The sequence below is a fragment of the Stegodyphus dumicola genome, chromosome 5 (assembly GCF_044657685.1).
Source record: "Stegodyphus dumicola isolate Sdum_Otavi_A_Nest chromosome 5, ASM4465768v1".
NCBI lineage: Eukaryota > Metazoa > Arthropoda > Arachnida > Araneae > Eresidae > Stegodyphus > Stegodyphus dumicola.
Genome location: NC_140772.1, coordinates 65,745,067 through 65,761,575, shown reverse-complemented (window position 1 = coordinate 65,761,575; position 16,509 = coordinate 65,745,067). Strand labels below are relative to the sequence as shown.

The 16,509-nt window shown below is 36.7% G+C and overlaps 1 protein-coding gene across 4 annotated transcripts in view; it reads left to right on the top strand.

Moving 5' to 3' along the window:
* Positions 1 to 16,509, top strand: part of LOC118203094 (uncharacterized) — a 167,693-nt gene that overhangs the window by 107,792 nt on the left and 43,392 nt on the right. For all 4 annotated transcript variants that reach the window (XM_085816732.1, XM_085816729.1, XM_085816730.1 and 1 more), the window contains 2 exons: positions 1,325 to 1,585; positions 13,248 to 13,463. In XM_085816732.1, coding sequence (XP_085672858.1) covers positions 1,325 to 1,585; positions 13,248 to 13,463 — 477 coding nt within the window. The remainder of the gene's footprint in view (positions 1 to 1,324; positions 1,586 to 13,247; positions 13,464 to 16,509) is intronic.

Here is a 16,509-nt window from a genome sequence, read left to right as displayed (position 1 = left end):
AGATGTCGTCTAACAGATTGATTATTCGCCATTTCTCGCTGAGGCAGCAACTCGGTGTGATTTTAACTGCTATACGGCGTGCAATCTCTTTGCCAGAAATACTGATCTTACACCGACAACATGCTTTATACTACTCAGACACTCCTCCATTACGTCTACCTGCATATCTGCGCATGTGCTACCGTACATCGCCTTACTTAATTTCCTGATTGGTCTTTCTTTCCGCTCTGCCTCTTCGTTCAGCTGATATGCTAATTTTTCGACTTCGTCCTTAATTTTTGCACACCAGTGTAGACTCATGCTTTCCTCTTTGGCTACCCCAGATTACACGGAACTGTCGCTGCTTGCGAACTGAAGCATAGCCTAGGCATGTCCCTTTTTAAGGCGTTGTGGTGTGACTGCGGAATCGCGTTTTATGGCAATTTTTGTTTCCTATCTGCATTCGGCGACGCAATTTTTGCCTCATATGAAAATTATATTCTTAAATTCCCCTTTTACATTCGTACCTTTCCTTTTAAGGTGCATTGCTTATTTTTGAGCACAAGTGTAATTATATAAAACTCCTTATAAATAAAAGTTCAAGTCAGTAAGACTTTTTTGAACTAATCGAAATTAAAAATGTATAAGACGTGATACGTATTAGAATCGGAAATTTTTTGCTCGTGATAGGAACATGAGCCTTTTGTTTTGTCCAACATATTTTTGTGAGATAAATAATAAGAAAACATATCATTATCCAAGGTAGATCTAATAGTTATATGTGTAATAGCTTCCAAAGGAATAACTTAGTTTGTACTACTTAGCTAAATTAAGCAGACTAAGCAGCTTTTTTATATTTTAAAAATGGAAATTACTCAAGACAAAAACAAATGGCACAAACATATTTGGAAATATCTTCAAACGAACCTCTTTAGTATAAGAGGTTCGTTTGTTTGAGTTCCCTGCTCATAAAAAATCAGATAAATCTAAGCTATCTCTTATTGTAACAGAATCATTAAACTTTGAATTATATTTACAAAATATAAGCAGATATTTAAATACCGTCATTAGATTCGCTTTCAGTTCTTCTAAATACAATCATTAGAATTTTTTTTCTAATGACTTCTAAATAATAGTCTCTTTAAATTCGCTCATGTGGCTACTTTTTGTTTGGTTCGTTCCCTTTCTAACAATTACGTCATGTTTCAATAATACTTTAGAAAAAGTTTAGTTTAAAAGGAAATCTAATATTTTTTATGCGAGCATTACGGTAGGTAGAATTAGTTTTGGTAGAATGCAATAAATAAGATTTGTTGATTATAGAATCAATTTGTGTATATTTCAGTTAAGCATACCGGTGGATTTACGTCATGAGACGAGTAATGCCACTGCTATTCCTACGATGGGATGTAGGTTCTCCCAGGTCCACGTTCGTCTTCCATCAAACACGGAAGGCGCCATTCCCCGCCTGTGGGACGTGAGGCGCCGCATGGAGGAGCTCAAAACTTCCCCAGACACCGTAGTCATGTATGGAGCCATTTATTGTTTACTACCAATCCTGCCCGAGGTTATTGCCCAATGGATCATCAAAACAGTTCTCAGAAAGGTAAGACGTACGAAAGCCTTACAGGTAGTTCGTTAATAAATTAATCAGTGCAAACTGTGAGAAAATCAGCTAACTGAAGGAAAACCTCTCTGAATTAAACATGGGAAAACACAAAAAAAATTCTATTCTGTCACTGAGGATCAAACTTGAGTCAAACTTTTAGTGTTTCGCTGCTGTATCTGGTGGTTACTTTGGGGTCAAATCTTTAGTGGGAAAAGTTTCGTTTAATTCTATTCTCTCTTTTTCACACATTTTATTGTTTTGATTCTTTAGTTAACAATTATTTTATGTTGTAATAATGCTTTCTGAAGTAAGTGGTATTTAAGGAGAAATATTTCTTCTCGAATCATTCCAAATAATTTATTAACCGACCCTTCAAAGCAAGCTGAAAACGCCAACAAATATCCTTAATTTCAGAATTTAATATCTCGGTCAATTTTTGTAATGTGGAAGTCAAACTTGTTATTTTTTTTTATAAAGAACGTAAAACATTACACATTCTTAAATAAGGTAAACCTTTTTCATAAAGATTAGGAAATTAGTCAAATTAATCAAGGTGTAAGAAATTATCTGATTCTCCCATGTATGCTCTTGAGTTGTAAGTGATCAGCACATCCAGCTAGCTTAGACTATAAGTTAAATATAGTTTACCGTGCTTTTCGTTTCTAAAAATTTAATATTCTTTACAATGGCGTTTGAAATAAAACAGAAGTGAACAAAATATGGATTTAGTCGACAGAGATCACATGATTTTCTTTTAAAATATGGTTTTGCAGGATATGATGTCATACTATTTCATATTTCTCTAATACTGATTTTGTTACTTATTTATTAATCTTCCTTTCCTCCTTCCTAGAAAGAATTATTTGCAAAACATTAGACTTTTAGCAGAAATGTTAGGCTATTTTATTAAATCCTTATTCTTTTCCTATCCGTCTTTCTTTCCTTTAAAAAATAGATTCTGAATTTAGTGCTCATTGAATTTTGTTTGTTAGTCCAAAAATTTCCTTGCTGATTCATTATGGGAAGCAACAGATTTTCGGAGCTGATCGGGGCTTTAAATAGTTCGCAATGAAATCTGTCTCCTTATTCTTATTTTTTTGTTTCACTTTATAAAGTTCTTAGCATTTTATTTAAACAGTAATTTGACTAATTTTATCTTAGTACGTATATGTAATATTATACTTTAAGGACTCTAATATTCTATTATCCTCTGATGCATTTGTTATAAAAGTTTGAAAGTTTTGCAGCTTAGGAATTAAATTATTTGGCTTCTTTTAAAGCAAGAACGTAAAAAATATTAAATAAGCAATTTTACAGAACTTTTTTAATCAGTCGCTTGGGCAGTCACCTTTTCATCTGCGTTATGCGTAACTCATAAGATTGGATGTATACTAGACCAACGGCTAAACGGGAAAGCGCATGGTTGGAAGAATATAAATTTTCATTATATTTTGATTCTCCCAGTTCATAATGTTGCGTGCGTACGGGTTCGTTATGAAATGAATGCACAAGTCCGATGAAAAATGAACAAAAATTTATTATTATCACAACAAAAATGCTTAAATTTTCTCAAATTATCATTATCTCAAATTATCAGTATTACAATATCTCACAGTAGTTATCTTTTAACTACTCAAATGTCCAATAGAACGTAATTCAAAACAGCTAAAGAACGCTAATCCGCGAATTCGCTACAATCAACAACAGTAGTTTTCTAAACAACAACAAACTAAGCAACTACTACAAACTGAGATGTTTTCCTCCTTTTATAAGATTTTAAAATCACGCGCTAGAATTTTCCAGCACTTTCTCGAAATCAAAAAGAGATATTTATTTATTTAACGCACGCGCTCTTGTATTTTTAATTTTTCCGGCTTAGCTTTCTTTTAATATTCGTCACGCGCTGCATTGCGCGAGAAATAAAACCATTTAATTTATAATTGAACTAACATTAGCTTTTTAAATACCAAATTCGTAACACTGCCCCCTTCCCAAGGACTGCACGTCCCGGGCAGTACAATCCCTGGACAGGAAGCTAAACTTACAACTGTGGCATAAATGCAACTGAGGCATAAACATTACATTACAATATCAAACAATATAAACAATAAATGCAATAACTAACTTAAATCAAATGCTATTAAATACTAAATACAAAACAAATACTAAATACAAATCAAATACTAAATACAAATCAAATACTAAATGCAAATCAAATACTAAATACAAATCAAATCAAATACACATTTATAAACAAAAAGGACCATGGTCTGATACTATTTACAATTATTTACATTACGTACTATGGCCATAGTAATGAGCTAACCTGTCGTAATGAACGACTTTAGGTTTAGAGTTCGAAGACTTACGAATCCGAACCACGACGTCATTCAGTCTTTTTAGGACTGTATACGGGCCATCCCAAGGTGACTGTAATTTCGGACAAAGTCCTTTCCGTCGAGTCGGATTCCACAACCACACCTTGTCTCCTTCGTGGAACTGATGTTCAGTAGCTCTTGTGTCGTAGCGGGTCTTCATCTTCTCCGTCGCCAAGTTGACTCGCTCTCGTGCAAAGTTGTGCATCACTTCAAACCGGGTCTGGAGATCTTGAATATATTCCTCAGACGATGAAGGAGCATCCGGAGGGCGGCCAAACAATAGATCACAAGGCAGACGAAGGTCACGACCGAAGAGCATCTGTGATGGAGAATAGCCGGTAGTCTCGTGGACAGCACTGCGGTAAGCCAGTAAAAAGAGTGGTAATTTCTTGTCCCAGTCCTGTTGGTTTCTGGAAACCACTAATGAGAGGTTATTAAGGATGGTTCGATTGAACCTCTCTACCATGCCGTCCGACTGGGGATGCAATGGCATCGTTTGAGTTTTGTCAATGCCGAGTAGTTTGCATAGTTCTTTGATTACTGCCGAGGCAAAATTCCTTTCCTGATCGGAATGTAACTGAAGAGGCACTCCGAACCTGGAAATCCAGTGCTGTATCATTACCTCAGTTACTGTGACAGCCTCTTGATCAGGAATAGGATAAGCTTCAGGCCACTTGGTGAAGTAATCAATGACAACGAGTATGTATTTGTTGCCATCAGCAGTTCGTGGCAGAGGTCCCAGGATGTCAAAGGCGATACGTTCAAAAGGCGCCCCTACGTTGTAACGTTGCAGCTTGCCTCGGCTGCGTCTCCTCGGTCCTTTCCGACCTGCACAGGCATCGCAAGATCGGCACCACTTTTGCACGTCATCCTTTGCATTATTCCAGTAAAAGCGCTCACGAACTCTCTGCAAGGTCTTCATTATTCCAAAGTGACCTCCAGTAGGGGTGCTATGGACATCAGGAATGCGGGATCTAGGAAGTATAAGTTGCCATCGGAACGTCTTCCCATCATCCGATTCGAATTTCCGGTATAAGACGCCGTTTCGAATGTGAAGTGAATCCCAGAGTGCCCAATATTGTTTGGTTGTAGGACTACAGATAGAAATGTCCTGCCAGGTAGGTTTTCTGTTTGATGACTCCATTAAATCAATTATGGGTTTAATGTCGCGGTCTTCCAGCTGGTCTTTCCTGACTTCATCATCACTCCACGGTTCTCGATCAGCCGATGTTGATGTTGTAATTTGTCTTGCGACCGGAGTCAGCAGCTCGTATTTCGCTTCCACCCTGGAACAATATCGGCAGCTTTCTTGGCAAGTCTTCTAGACAGGGCGTCGGCGTTTCCGTGTGATGATCCCTTACGATGACGGATAGTGATGTCATATTCTTGGAGTCTCTGTATCCACCTGGCTATTTGACCCTCAGGATTCTTGAAATTTAAAAGCCAGGTCAATGATGCATGATCGGTGCGGAGCAGGAATTTTCTGCCGTATAGATAGTGATGGAACTGTTCTACAGCTTTGACTATGGCGAGCAACTCTTTCCTGGTGACACAATAATTCCTCTCCGGTTTAGACAGGCACTTGCTCCAGTATGCCACTACACGTTCTTGGCCGTCTATTTCTTGGGACAAAACAGCACCAACACTTTCATTACTCGCGTCGGTGTCGAGAATAAATGGTCGGTCAAGCTGAGGATACGTCAGGATTGGAGCAGATGTTAAAGCCTCCTTTAAGTTGTTAAATGCATCCTCGCATTCTTTTGTCCACAAGAACTTCTGGTTGCTCTCTGTCAGCTTGTGTAGGGGTCTTGCGATGGAAGAAAAGTCCTTCACGAATTTCCTATAGTAGGTGCAAAGCCCTAGGAAGCTTCTCAGCTGATGGACATTTTCGGGACGTTTCCAGGATTTAACGGCTGATACCTTTTCAGGATCCGTGCGCACACCTTCTGCAGAGATGACATGTCCCAGGTAAGTCACTTCCTTTCGGAACAATTTGCATTTAGCGGGACTCAGCTTCAGATTGGCTTCTTTCAGTTTCTGAAGCACCTTCCTAAGATTTTCTAAATGTTCTTCAAAACTCTTTCCGACGATGATGATGTCGTCCAGGTATATGAGGCAGGCTTCGTAGGAAAGGCCTTTAAAAACAGTTTCCATAAGACGTTCGAATGTTGGCGGCGCATTGCACAGTCCAAACGGCATCACCTTGAATTGCCAAAGCCCTTGTCCCGTAGTAAATGCCGTCTTTTCTCGGTCTTCAGGCTGTATTTCTACCTGCCAATACCCACTCTTTAAATCAAGTGTTGAGAACCACTTGCTTCCAGAAAGAGTGTCTAGAATGTCGTCAATTCTAGGAAGAGGGTAACTGTCTTTCTTCGTAACCTCATTCAACCGGCGATAGTCGACGCAAAATCTTGTTGAGCCGTCTTTCTTTCTGACTAGGACGATGGGAGATGCCCATGGACTTACTGAAGGCTCGATGACATCGCTTTCTTCCATATCTTTTAACAGTGTTCGCACCTCTTTCTGTTTAGCAAACGGTAGACGTCTTGGATGTTGCTTGATCGGGGGATGATCGCCGGTATCTATTCTATGTTGTGTCAAACTAGTTCGACCCACGTCAGAAGACGAGCGGGAGAAAACAACTTGAAGATCTTTAATGACGCGATCGGCAGCATTTCTCTCTTTATCGTTTAATTGCGCATTCTGCAATAACTCCGATGTAATGCTCTCTGAGGACACGGATTCTTGAATATCTTTCTTTCAACGCTGGTTACTGGAGATCATGCTGCAACCACTTCACCTTTCTTAATAATTCTCCCCTTCTCAGTTACATTGGCGACTCTCCCCGGGTCGGTTATAGATATTACAATATCTATAACCGTTCTGGATAGGTCGACGAGTGTTGAGGCTACTAGTACTCCTTTTGGGCTATTACAGTTATTGGGATATTCTATGATGCCGTAGCGGAAATTTCAGTTTTCGGCTATGGATCCAGGAAGTAAAATTTCTGTTCTTGCCGGTATTGTGATATTGTCTTGTGCTATGATTTTATGGACAGATTTAACTTCATCATTGTCTCCAAATAACGCTATGTCCTCAGATGTAGAATGCAATTCGTTATTTTTAAAGTCCAAGGAAAAATTGTATTTCCTTAGAAAGTCCAATCCGAGTATGCAAGAATCAGTGATCTCTGCTACATATGCCGTGTGATGGTAAGCGGCACTTCCAAACGTGATGTTAGCATTTACTTTTCTATCGATGTTGATCTTCTCACCGGACACAGTCTGTAGGGTAACGCAGGGCAGCGTCCAGATAAGTTTGCTTCCCAGTTGTTGAGCCAAATCTTTTCGGATGATGGTAACGTTGGCTCCTGTATCTATCGTCATATTGCAGGGAACTCCATTAATATGTCCTATTATGAAAAGTCCATTACTGCCGCCTCTCACTGCAGAAATCTGAAGCGCTTTAAACTGGGGCTTTTCATGATCTGGCAACCTCCGCCCCGCGAGATGGCCACTAATTAGTTTCCCTGCTGTTTGTTAGGAGCTGTCTTAGCATCCGTGCCCTGGGGTGTTCTGCAGTTTCGTCGTATGTGTCCTTCAGCACCGCAGTTCCAGCACTTTACGGTCGGTTTCTTGTCACCAATATTCTGTCTCAAGGCGTTCAGTTGTCTAGTTAAATCGTCTAGACGAGCAGTGACTTGATCCCTGGCTCCTGGACTTGAGCAGCTCTGACTGGATGGCGGTCTCGACGGGTGGCTTGCTGGGCTGCCTCAAATTTCATGGCATACACTAATGCGCTTTTCAGATCTTTAACATTCGCCATTCGCAGTGCTTTCTGTATTTCAGGGTCCCGAATGCCATCGATGAAATATTGCAGGGACAGGATTTCCCTTGTTTCTGTCGGGCACTCCGAAAAGGCGTGATGTGACAGCCTTTCAACATCCGTGGCGAGCTCCTGAAGCGTTTCGGTGAGCTTCTGTTGACGAGATTTTAATTGGAGCGTAGTCTTTTAAACATTTCTCGCCGAAGCGCAGCTCCAAAACGCCGGATAGAGCTTCGAAATCTAGCCTTTGATTTTCGGGAAGCGTCTTCAGGATATCCGCTGCGTCTGCTCTCAGAGAAGCGGCGAGATGACAGGCCTTAGCTTGGGAATCCCATCCATTCGCATCCGCAACGATAGAAAATTGTGTCCTATACACCTGCCAGGAGGTCTTCCCATCATATGTAGATAGTTTCAGAACGGAGCGAGCAGGCATCGATAAAAATTTGAAACCTTCAGAATTGTTTCCTACCATCGCTATGCACTTCTTTAGGCTGTCAACTTCTTTGGCGACGGCAGCAGAAACCCTATCATTAATTTGTTGTTCGACGGCAGAAACTCTTTCTTCAATTTGTTGTTGGAAGGCCGAAACTCTTCCTTCGACTCGTTGCTCCACAGCCGACACTCTATCTTCTATTTCATCTTTGACAGAAGAAAACTTTTCTTCAATTTGCCCGACTTTATTTTCGACAGCTCCTATTCTGTCTTCCATAGCCTCAAATTTACTTTCTATTACGCAGGTTATTTCTCTTTTCATTTCGTCTTGACCTGCTTCAATCTTTTCTTGTACAGCTTTTATGTCTTCTTTAAAAGTTACTTGACCAGCTTCCAACTTTTCGTGAACTGCTTCCATTTCCTTTTTAACGGATCTCATCTCTCCTTTAACGGAATCTTGGCCCAATTTCATTTCTTCCTTAACGGATTCCTGGCCCAATTTCATTTCTTCCTTAAATGCAGCAAAGGCTGATATCAGCTGTCTTAACTGCTCTTCCATCGCTCTTGTGATTGGCATTCAAACCCCACTCCTGACACCAAAAATTGTTGCGTGCGTACGGGTTCGTTATGAAATGAATGCACAAGTCCGATGAAAAATGAACAAAAATTTATTATTATCACAACAAAAATGCTTAAATTTTCTCAAATTATCATGCAGTATTACAATATCTCACAGTAGTTATCGTTTAACTACTCAAATGTCCAATAGAACGTAATTCAAAACAGCTAAAGAACGCTAATCCGCGAATTCGCTACAATCAACAACAGTAGTTTTCTAAACAACAACAAACTAAGCAACTACTACAAACTGAGATGTTTTCCTCCTTTTATAAGATTTTAAAATCACGCGCTAGAATTTTCCAGCACTTTCTCGAAATCAAAAAGAGATATTTATTTATTTAACGCACGCGCTCTTGTATTTTTAATTTTTCCGGCTTAGCTTTCTTTTAATATTCGTCCCGCGCTGCACTGCGCGAGAAATAAAACCATTTAATTTATAATTGAACTAACATTAGCTTTTTAAATACCAAATTCGTAACAATAACTTTGGTGTTTTCCCAGATTGTTAGTGAGCACTGATTCAATAATCGTTGTAGAAGAATTTCTGTTCACTCTATTACAACTCACTGCAAATAAGTTGCAAGTTTGCACGATTTTAAAAAGGTTAGGTTAGGTTAATGTAATTATGGCAAAGCCTTGAGGGCTATCTGCCTAAGGGGAGGGATGCCTTCGTGGAGTACTTTCTAAGGGAAACTAACTCGTATACACGTTACACATGGGGAAAACCACGAAAACACCCATGCAGTCAGCCCGTTCGCGGGATTCGAACCTCGAACCGAACTACCAGTGTTCAGCGACTTTACCGCTCGGCCGCTGGTGGGCCCTGATTTTTAAAAAGATCGTCAAAGTACAAATTAAAAGCGTACAAACGATATATTAAATATTGCACATAATATACGATACATAACTTTTGCTCTACCCTCGATCTGGTCACGATTCTCCTGGGACAGTTGAAACTTCAACGTAAGCTCCAGAGTCGTGAAAGTAAAAGGAACATTTTAATTTCCTTTTAAAAAATAACGAATAGCAATCAAAAACGCAGAACACGTGAACGAGAGAGAAATGTTCCAGAACTATTGATTCGAGTCATAAAAAAATAAAGTTTCCAGAATAATGGTCCAGTGACGAAGTAAAGTTAAAAGAATAAAGTTTTAAGGTATTTGCTCCCTCCTTTCTAAATACGTTCGTGGAATAACCACAGCAAACTCGGTCCATATTCGACAGGTCCAGGGTCAAGTTCCGGCGAGGACATTGCTCATGTTTCGTGTTTCCTACTTCAAAAATCTGAATGCCTCTGCAGTGATGCCCGAGCAAAAAAAAGTGGTGGATGATGATTTTTCACCACTAGGATCAGGCAAATGGGTCCCCTAATCCCCAGTTACCCTTTAAAAGTGGTAGTAGATAAGGTATTTTCTCCCTTCTTTCCGCATGCCTTCGTGGTGTAACGGTAGCACACTCGGCGCGTATTCGAGAGGTCCAGGTTCGAGTGCCGGTTAGGGGCATTGTACATTTTTCCCATCTTCTGCTTCAAAATAACCTAATAACTCTACAAAGTCATTACCTACTTGTAATAACGAAATCGACAAATTGTGCACTTGATAGTTCACTTTAGCCATTGATAATGTTTGAATGTCATTTTGATAATGTTCTCACTTTCTCTCCAATTGGTAGGTAACAGGGGACAAATAAACCAAATTCTAATTTCATCCTATTACAGGAAGCACTAACATCTGACTTACTCATTAGAGTTCAAAACGTTCTTTAAAACAAAAAATTCTCTTCGTTATTCTTGCAGTTATGGTTATAAATTTTAAATCTTTCATTCAATATTTTCAGTAGTTTGGTAAATCTTGATAACGCTCTTTTGAGCATTAACGCGGTATGTTAAGTGATAATAGTCGTTCACAATACACAAAGTAAATTTGTAATAAAAATGATCTCGTGACATAACATTACAAACCTAACATTTCAGTTCAGTTAAAATATTATTTGAATTTCCTTGAAATATGAAGATATATATTTCAAAAAATAACCATACAAACATTACCTATTGGATCAGTTAAAGAATAATTGTAATTTAGCTCTAGAAAAGGAATAAGCAATAATACCTCAGAGAAAAATCTGAAAGGTTTAAGATTTTAAATTACGGCCAAAAGAACTTTTTTTTAACATTGTGTGTGTTACCTTTATTTATTAACAGGTTTTTCGCACTTAAACCATAAAATTCAGTTCAAGAGCAATATCGCAAAATAATTTTAAATTGAGCATACACAGTCTCATGCACTGGAGATAAAAATGTTTTTCTGTACAACGTTGCCATTGCTCGCTTTGAAATCCTTGAGTTTGTTAATCAAAAATTCGTTAAAGTTTTACAAAATATGAAATCGATAATAAAACAAATTCCAAATTTCGGCTTCCAAATGCCAATATTCGCAGTAGGATTACGTCATTCAAAATTGGATAGCCCTAGGTACCGTTGTTTTATATCACAATGCCAGAAACACACATACATTTATGCAGATTCTTCATTATTTAATTTCTTTAAATATAATACAGGGCGATAATATTTGGTGGCAACAGTTTATAAAAGTGAAGCTGACATTCAGAGTGATTCAACGCAAAATCACAAAACGAAAATAACAGTCCTTCAGAGACAAAGCCCCTTTGGACTAAAAAGTCGTCTTTGAAAGTAAGGCAAGTAAATGATGTGTACGGTTAGTGCAACGTCTTCTAGGGTTTAGCCCAGTTCGCTATACTTCAGAACAGAGATACTGAAATTCGTTTTTTGAATATATTAGGCTAAAATGTCAAAACTCTTTACTTTATAAGTAAGAGAGAAGATAGAGTTCATTATTGTGTTCAGCTAACATTAAACTTCTTCAGTTTAATAGAACTGAATGAGGCTTGGATTATTTATACGATTATGGCAAATCATTTGCATGAAGGAAAGAATGGCTTTTCGGAAGATCTTTTAAGTGTACATTATACATGGAGAAAATCACATAAACTCCCATGCAACAATTCCATTTGCCAGCATTTGAATACGGGTCAAACTACAAGTACCCAGTGGTCTTATCCGCTCAAAGTCCGGCTGGTAGGCAGAACATAATAAAAATAATGAGACTGTAGGACATTTATTCGTTTACATTGCGAGCAAGTACACTGCAGTACTATTAATAACATAACTGTTCATCAAGAGATCACAGTTTCACAATTTGTTTTAAAGGATTTGAATTGCAAATAGTCACTGTACTAGCTGCGCAGCTTCATGTATGGGCGCAAATCTGAGCTAAAATTTATCTCAACTAGAACTTTTATTCTCTGTAATTAGTCTTTATGTGAATCTAGTTTGTTGATTTATATGTATTTTTTTTTTAATTTTCTGGGACATCTTGGGTATTGGGTTGAAACATAAGTAATGTTTTTTTTAGTTTAAAAATTTTTATTTTAACAAGGCAAAAATCAATAAATTAGTCAATAATATACGAGTTTTTGAACTTTCTCCATACACCCAAGATGTCGAACTATAGTCATTTGGCTACAACCCATTCGTTTGGCTGATTCTCGAGTGATTTCACGCGTGTTTTCCTGCAGAAGTTGATTCAAACGCTCTTCATCAAACTCATTTGGTCGTCCGGAACGAGCAGCGTCTTCGACGTCGAAATTTCAATTTTTGAGTTTGGCAAACTAATTTCTTGCAGTTCGTTCAGGCATTGCACTTTCTCCATACACTTCATAAATCTCTCGGACAGCTGCAGCATTGGCGCCTCGATTAAATGCAAAAAGGTGTCGAAAATGCTTCTTTTTGTTGACTTGACACTCCATTTTAATAATCTGAAAAGTAACAAAAATTAGCTCAGACAAAAACATCAAATGCGCCATCTTGTAGACGGGAAAGATTCTCTTTCGATTAACACAAAACATTACGCCAATACATTTTATGTTTACCGCGTAATTTTAGACACAACACAAACGGCCAGTACTTATGCTTCAATCCAATATATTTCTGCTGTGGTTTTCTATTTCCGTTTTATAAAGCAGAATTGTTTCTATCGAACTCTTTATAATTAAAAACTTTTATGTGTAATAAGTCAGAGAAAGTGAATTTTGAGTTAAAAGATGAAATAGCATTGAATAAAGAGAAATATCCTGTATCTTTTTCTCTTACCTAAAATGGGATCTAATTTCCACTCCATTAGCGATTATCATTAGAGGTTAAAAAGCAGTCTTTCTGAATTAGGATACGTTCATAAGTTTTGAAAACGTTTCATTCATTATTATCACGTTTTATTAAAGTAAATTATCACTGTTCTTAAATTTATTAAAAATTACGACCTAGGATGATTTTAAACCCATTCAACTAATAGATATTCAAATATCTATTTGACATTTCTCATTTTCAGGCTACAGTGGTTTTAGCCAACGTTCCTGGGCCAGAAGAGATTTTGACTCTAGGGTCAAAGAGACTAAGAAAGATCACTTTCTGGATGTCTCCTACAACCGAAATTCCAGTAGTATTCTCCGTCATATCGTATGCTGGAACTATACAACTCTCTGTATCAGCTGATAAAACGGTGGTTGCACAACCGCAGCTGCTCGTGAATGAATTTGTGTTGGAGGTAAGGATCAATTTGTTGCTCGTAATCAAGTAATTGTAACTTAATTACGTGATTAATTAAATATTTGATTTCATTACTTCGTTGGAACTACGGAAGAAGAAATATGTTCAGTAATCCGAAATATTGTTTAAAAGATTTCAAACTAAATCATGAAATCTCCTTCCGGTTAAATAATAAATGTTAAAAAAGGAAAACTTACCATTAGAACACTTATTCAGTTTATTCTCAAAGAGAAATATTTGCAGAAATAATTATATAAGCTTTCATATTTATTTTATTTAAATAGATCATGACATAGCTGAGGTTAAAGACAGAATTTTATCCTATATTTTGTAAACGCATTTTAAACGCCTCACTGATATATGCAATCAATCATACGTGCTTTTGAAATGCTAAAATTTAATAACTGAAGATGAAATTTAATGTTTTTATTATAAAGAACTTATAAAATCCAAAGTGATATATTTAACAAATTAGTATGTTAAAATGTAGCTATAGTCTGTAATGATATTTTATTTTGATTTATATGAAATGAAAAAGAACAGCTTGGAAATTATTTTACTAAAAATGCATAATGTTTCTTAAACACCATCCTCAAACCAATCCAGCTAATATTTTTTATGTAAACCATATAATTAATGAAAAAAATGTACGTATTTATAAATTCAGTTAAATAATACGAAATGTTGGTACTGCAGATACCTGAATTTCGAAGTTTTAAAGGAAAATGCTGACCGAATGCGAATTCTGTTTGATAGAATTTTCAGATACTCCAGTGTGTTACCAAAGAAACGATGCCTAATAATGATGTATAATGAAACGCACAACGAAACAAAATGTGAAAAATCAGTTTGATAGTTACCATCACTGTTTTAAGTATAGTTATTACGTTATTAGGCCAGAAAGAGCTATCCTTATTTTCAGAGCAAACATAATAACCCTGTTCATTGCAAGTGAAACATTGCAAATAAAATGTTGATTTTTTAAAAGAATTCTCCTCTGTTTCTTTCGAAACATTAACTTTAAGTAAATTGTAATTTATTAGATGTCAATAATTGTATTCTTTTAATTAGAAATGGAAAAGAAGCTTATATGATTTCCACAGAATTCTGTTTGCACGGAGTCTTCTAGATCGTTTGTACTGATAATAACATACTAATTCAAGTCTCCAGACGTTCCGGAGAGAATCATAACTCCTCGATTATCAGATAATTCTGAAATTACGACCCCTTTGTGAGCCATTACAGGGGCGGTCCCCAAGCAACCGTCCCTGTATAATCTTTCATAATGGAATATGGTTAAATAATTCTCTCCCTTTGAGATGAGGTATTGCACAATTAACTTTTCATCAGAGCTATTATGAGACTAGATAATGGATTCCAAGAAAGGATCAAAATTGTAACCTGAGTTAAAACATTAAGTTTGTGTTAAAATATCATTTTCTGTTGGTTGTGTTTCAGCAAAGCTTCTTTCTTAGAATTATAAATCCCAACAATTCCTATTAAAATTTGCATGTCATGCATCAATAAAGTTTTCTTTAGTACTCGTACATTCCAATTTACAGTGCTACCAGTTTGTAGTACTTTTCAAGTATTAAGTCATAATTTGAAGAATCAGACTGAAAGTGAATTAGTTTTTTATATAAAAAATTTAAACCGAAATTTACTTTTAATATATAAAAAGTTTAGTTGAGCGTTTAGTGGAATATTATTTTTTTGTTCTTCATTCACCGGCAAACACTGATCAATCATGCTGAAAGAAAATTTTTCAGCATTTTTTTAAGTGCTTTTTGAGGTAAAAGTGCAAATTATTTCTACTGAAAAGCAATCAAACTTAAGAACTTAAAAACATGCTTTTCCAAACATTCATCAATTTCTTCCTCTCTCTTGAAACTTCCGCCAAGTTTGTAGAGACATTAGGTATTTTTTTTCGAAGCAGGAAAGATGAAAAATTAGCAAATGCCTTCGCCGGGAATCGAACCATGGACCTCTGGGATACCGGCCCAGCGCGCAGAACCACTACACCACGAAGGCACGTTAGGAAAGTGGAAGAAATACCTTTAAGTTTACCAAAGTTTAAAATGTCTTCTTGTTCGGTCCTTTCCACCTTAAACATTTGGGATACTGCGATATTTTTCAAACGGGTTTAGTAACGCTACTCACCTTAAATAATTGTTATTCCCTCAGTGTCTAATGCTAAGTTACGATGTAAAAGCTTTAATGTTTATATTTTACTGGTTAAAGTAAAATATACTATCGCTGCATATTTTATAATCAAGATATCATAGTGGAAAGATGATGAATGGAAATTTTGGCATTTTTCTTGAAATACCCATTGCTACATAGAACTTTCTATACATAGTTGTGGCTAGAGAAGCCTAAAAGCTTGCATTTTCTATAATCTTTTCTCTGTCGATCTGTCAAGAAAAAATGAGCTGTAATGCATTAGATATGTGAGCGGATCAGGCTGATTCGCTTCTAAATTCTAAGGGATGACATTTGGTCATTCTAAGGAATGACTACTCTGAAACATTTGTACTGGTTGAAGAGGAGGAAAATTGTCAAATGCTCCCGCAAGCATTGCTGCCTGTAAAACTGTTACACAATAAAGAAAACCAGTTAAAGACTATATTTTATTTAAATTCCTACTATTAGCTTACACTCTCCCTATATCTTGTTCAAATTTTCAATCGTTAATAAATTACTTTTTATTCATCCACACAAGTTCAAATACATTTTTTTAAACTTGTAGTGGATGTTAGTACAGTAAGAGTGTCGGTCGATCAGGTCGAGAACATGGGCAGTATAAGCTTTAGAACGTGAATTAAGTTTCTGTGATTATTTATACAATTGTTTTAATTCGTTGTTGTATGCAATTATATTTTAACGTTTAAAACAATTAGGTATTAATAATTTATTAAAAATTCTATTTCATGTTTAGAAAGATTTTAAATTTAATTATCGAGTGAAATGGCATTTTGATGCTTAGTAGAATTCTGATATTGTAGATTAACTGCGTAATTTTATTCGAATGTACTTTACACGAA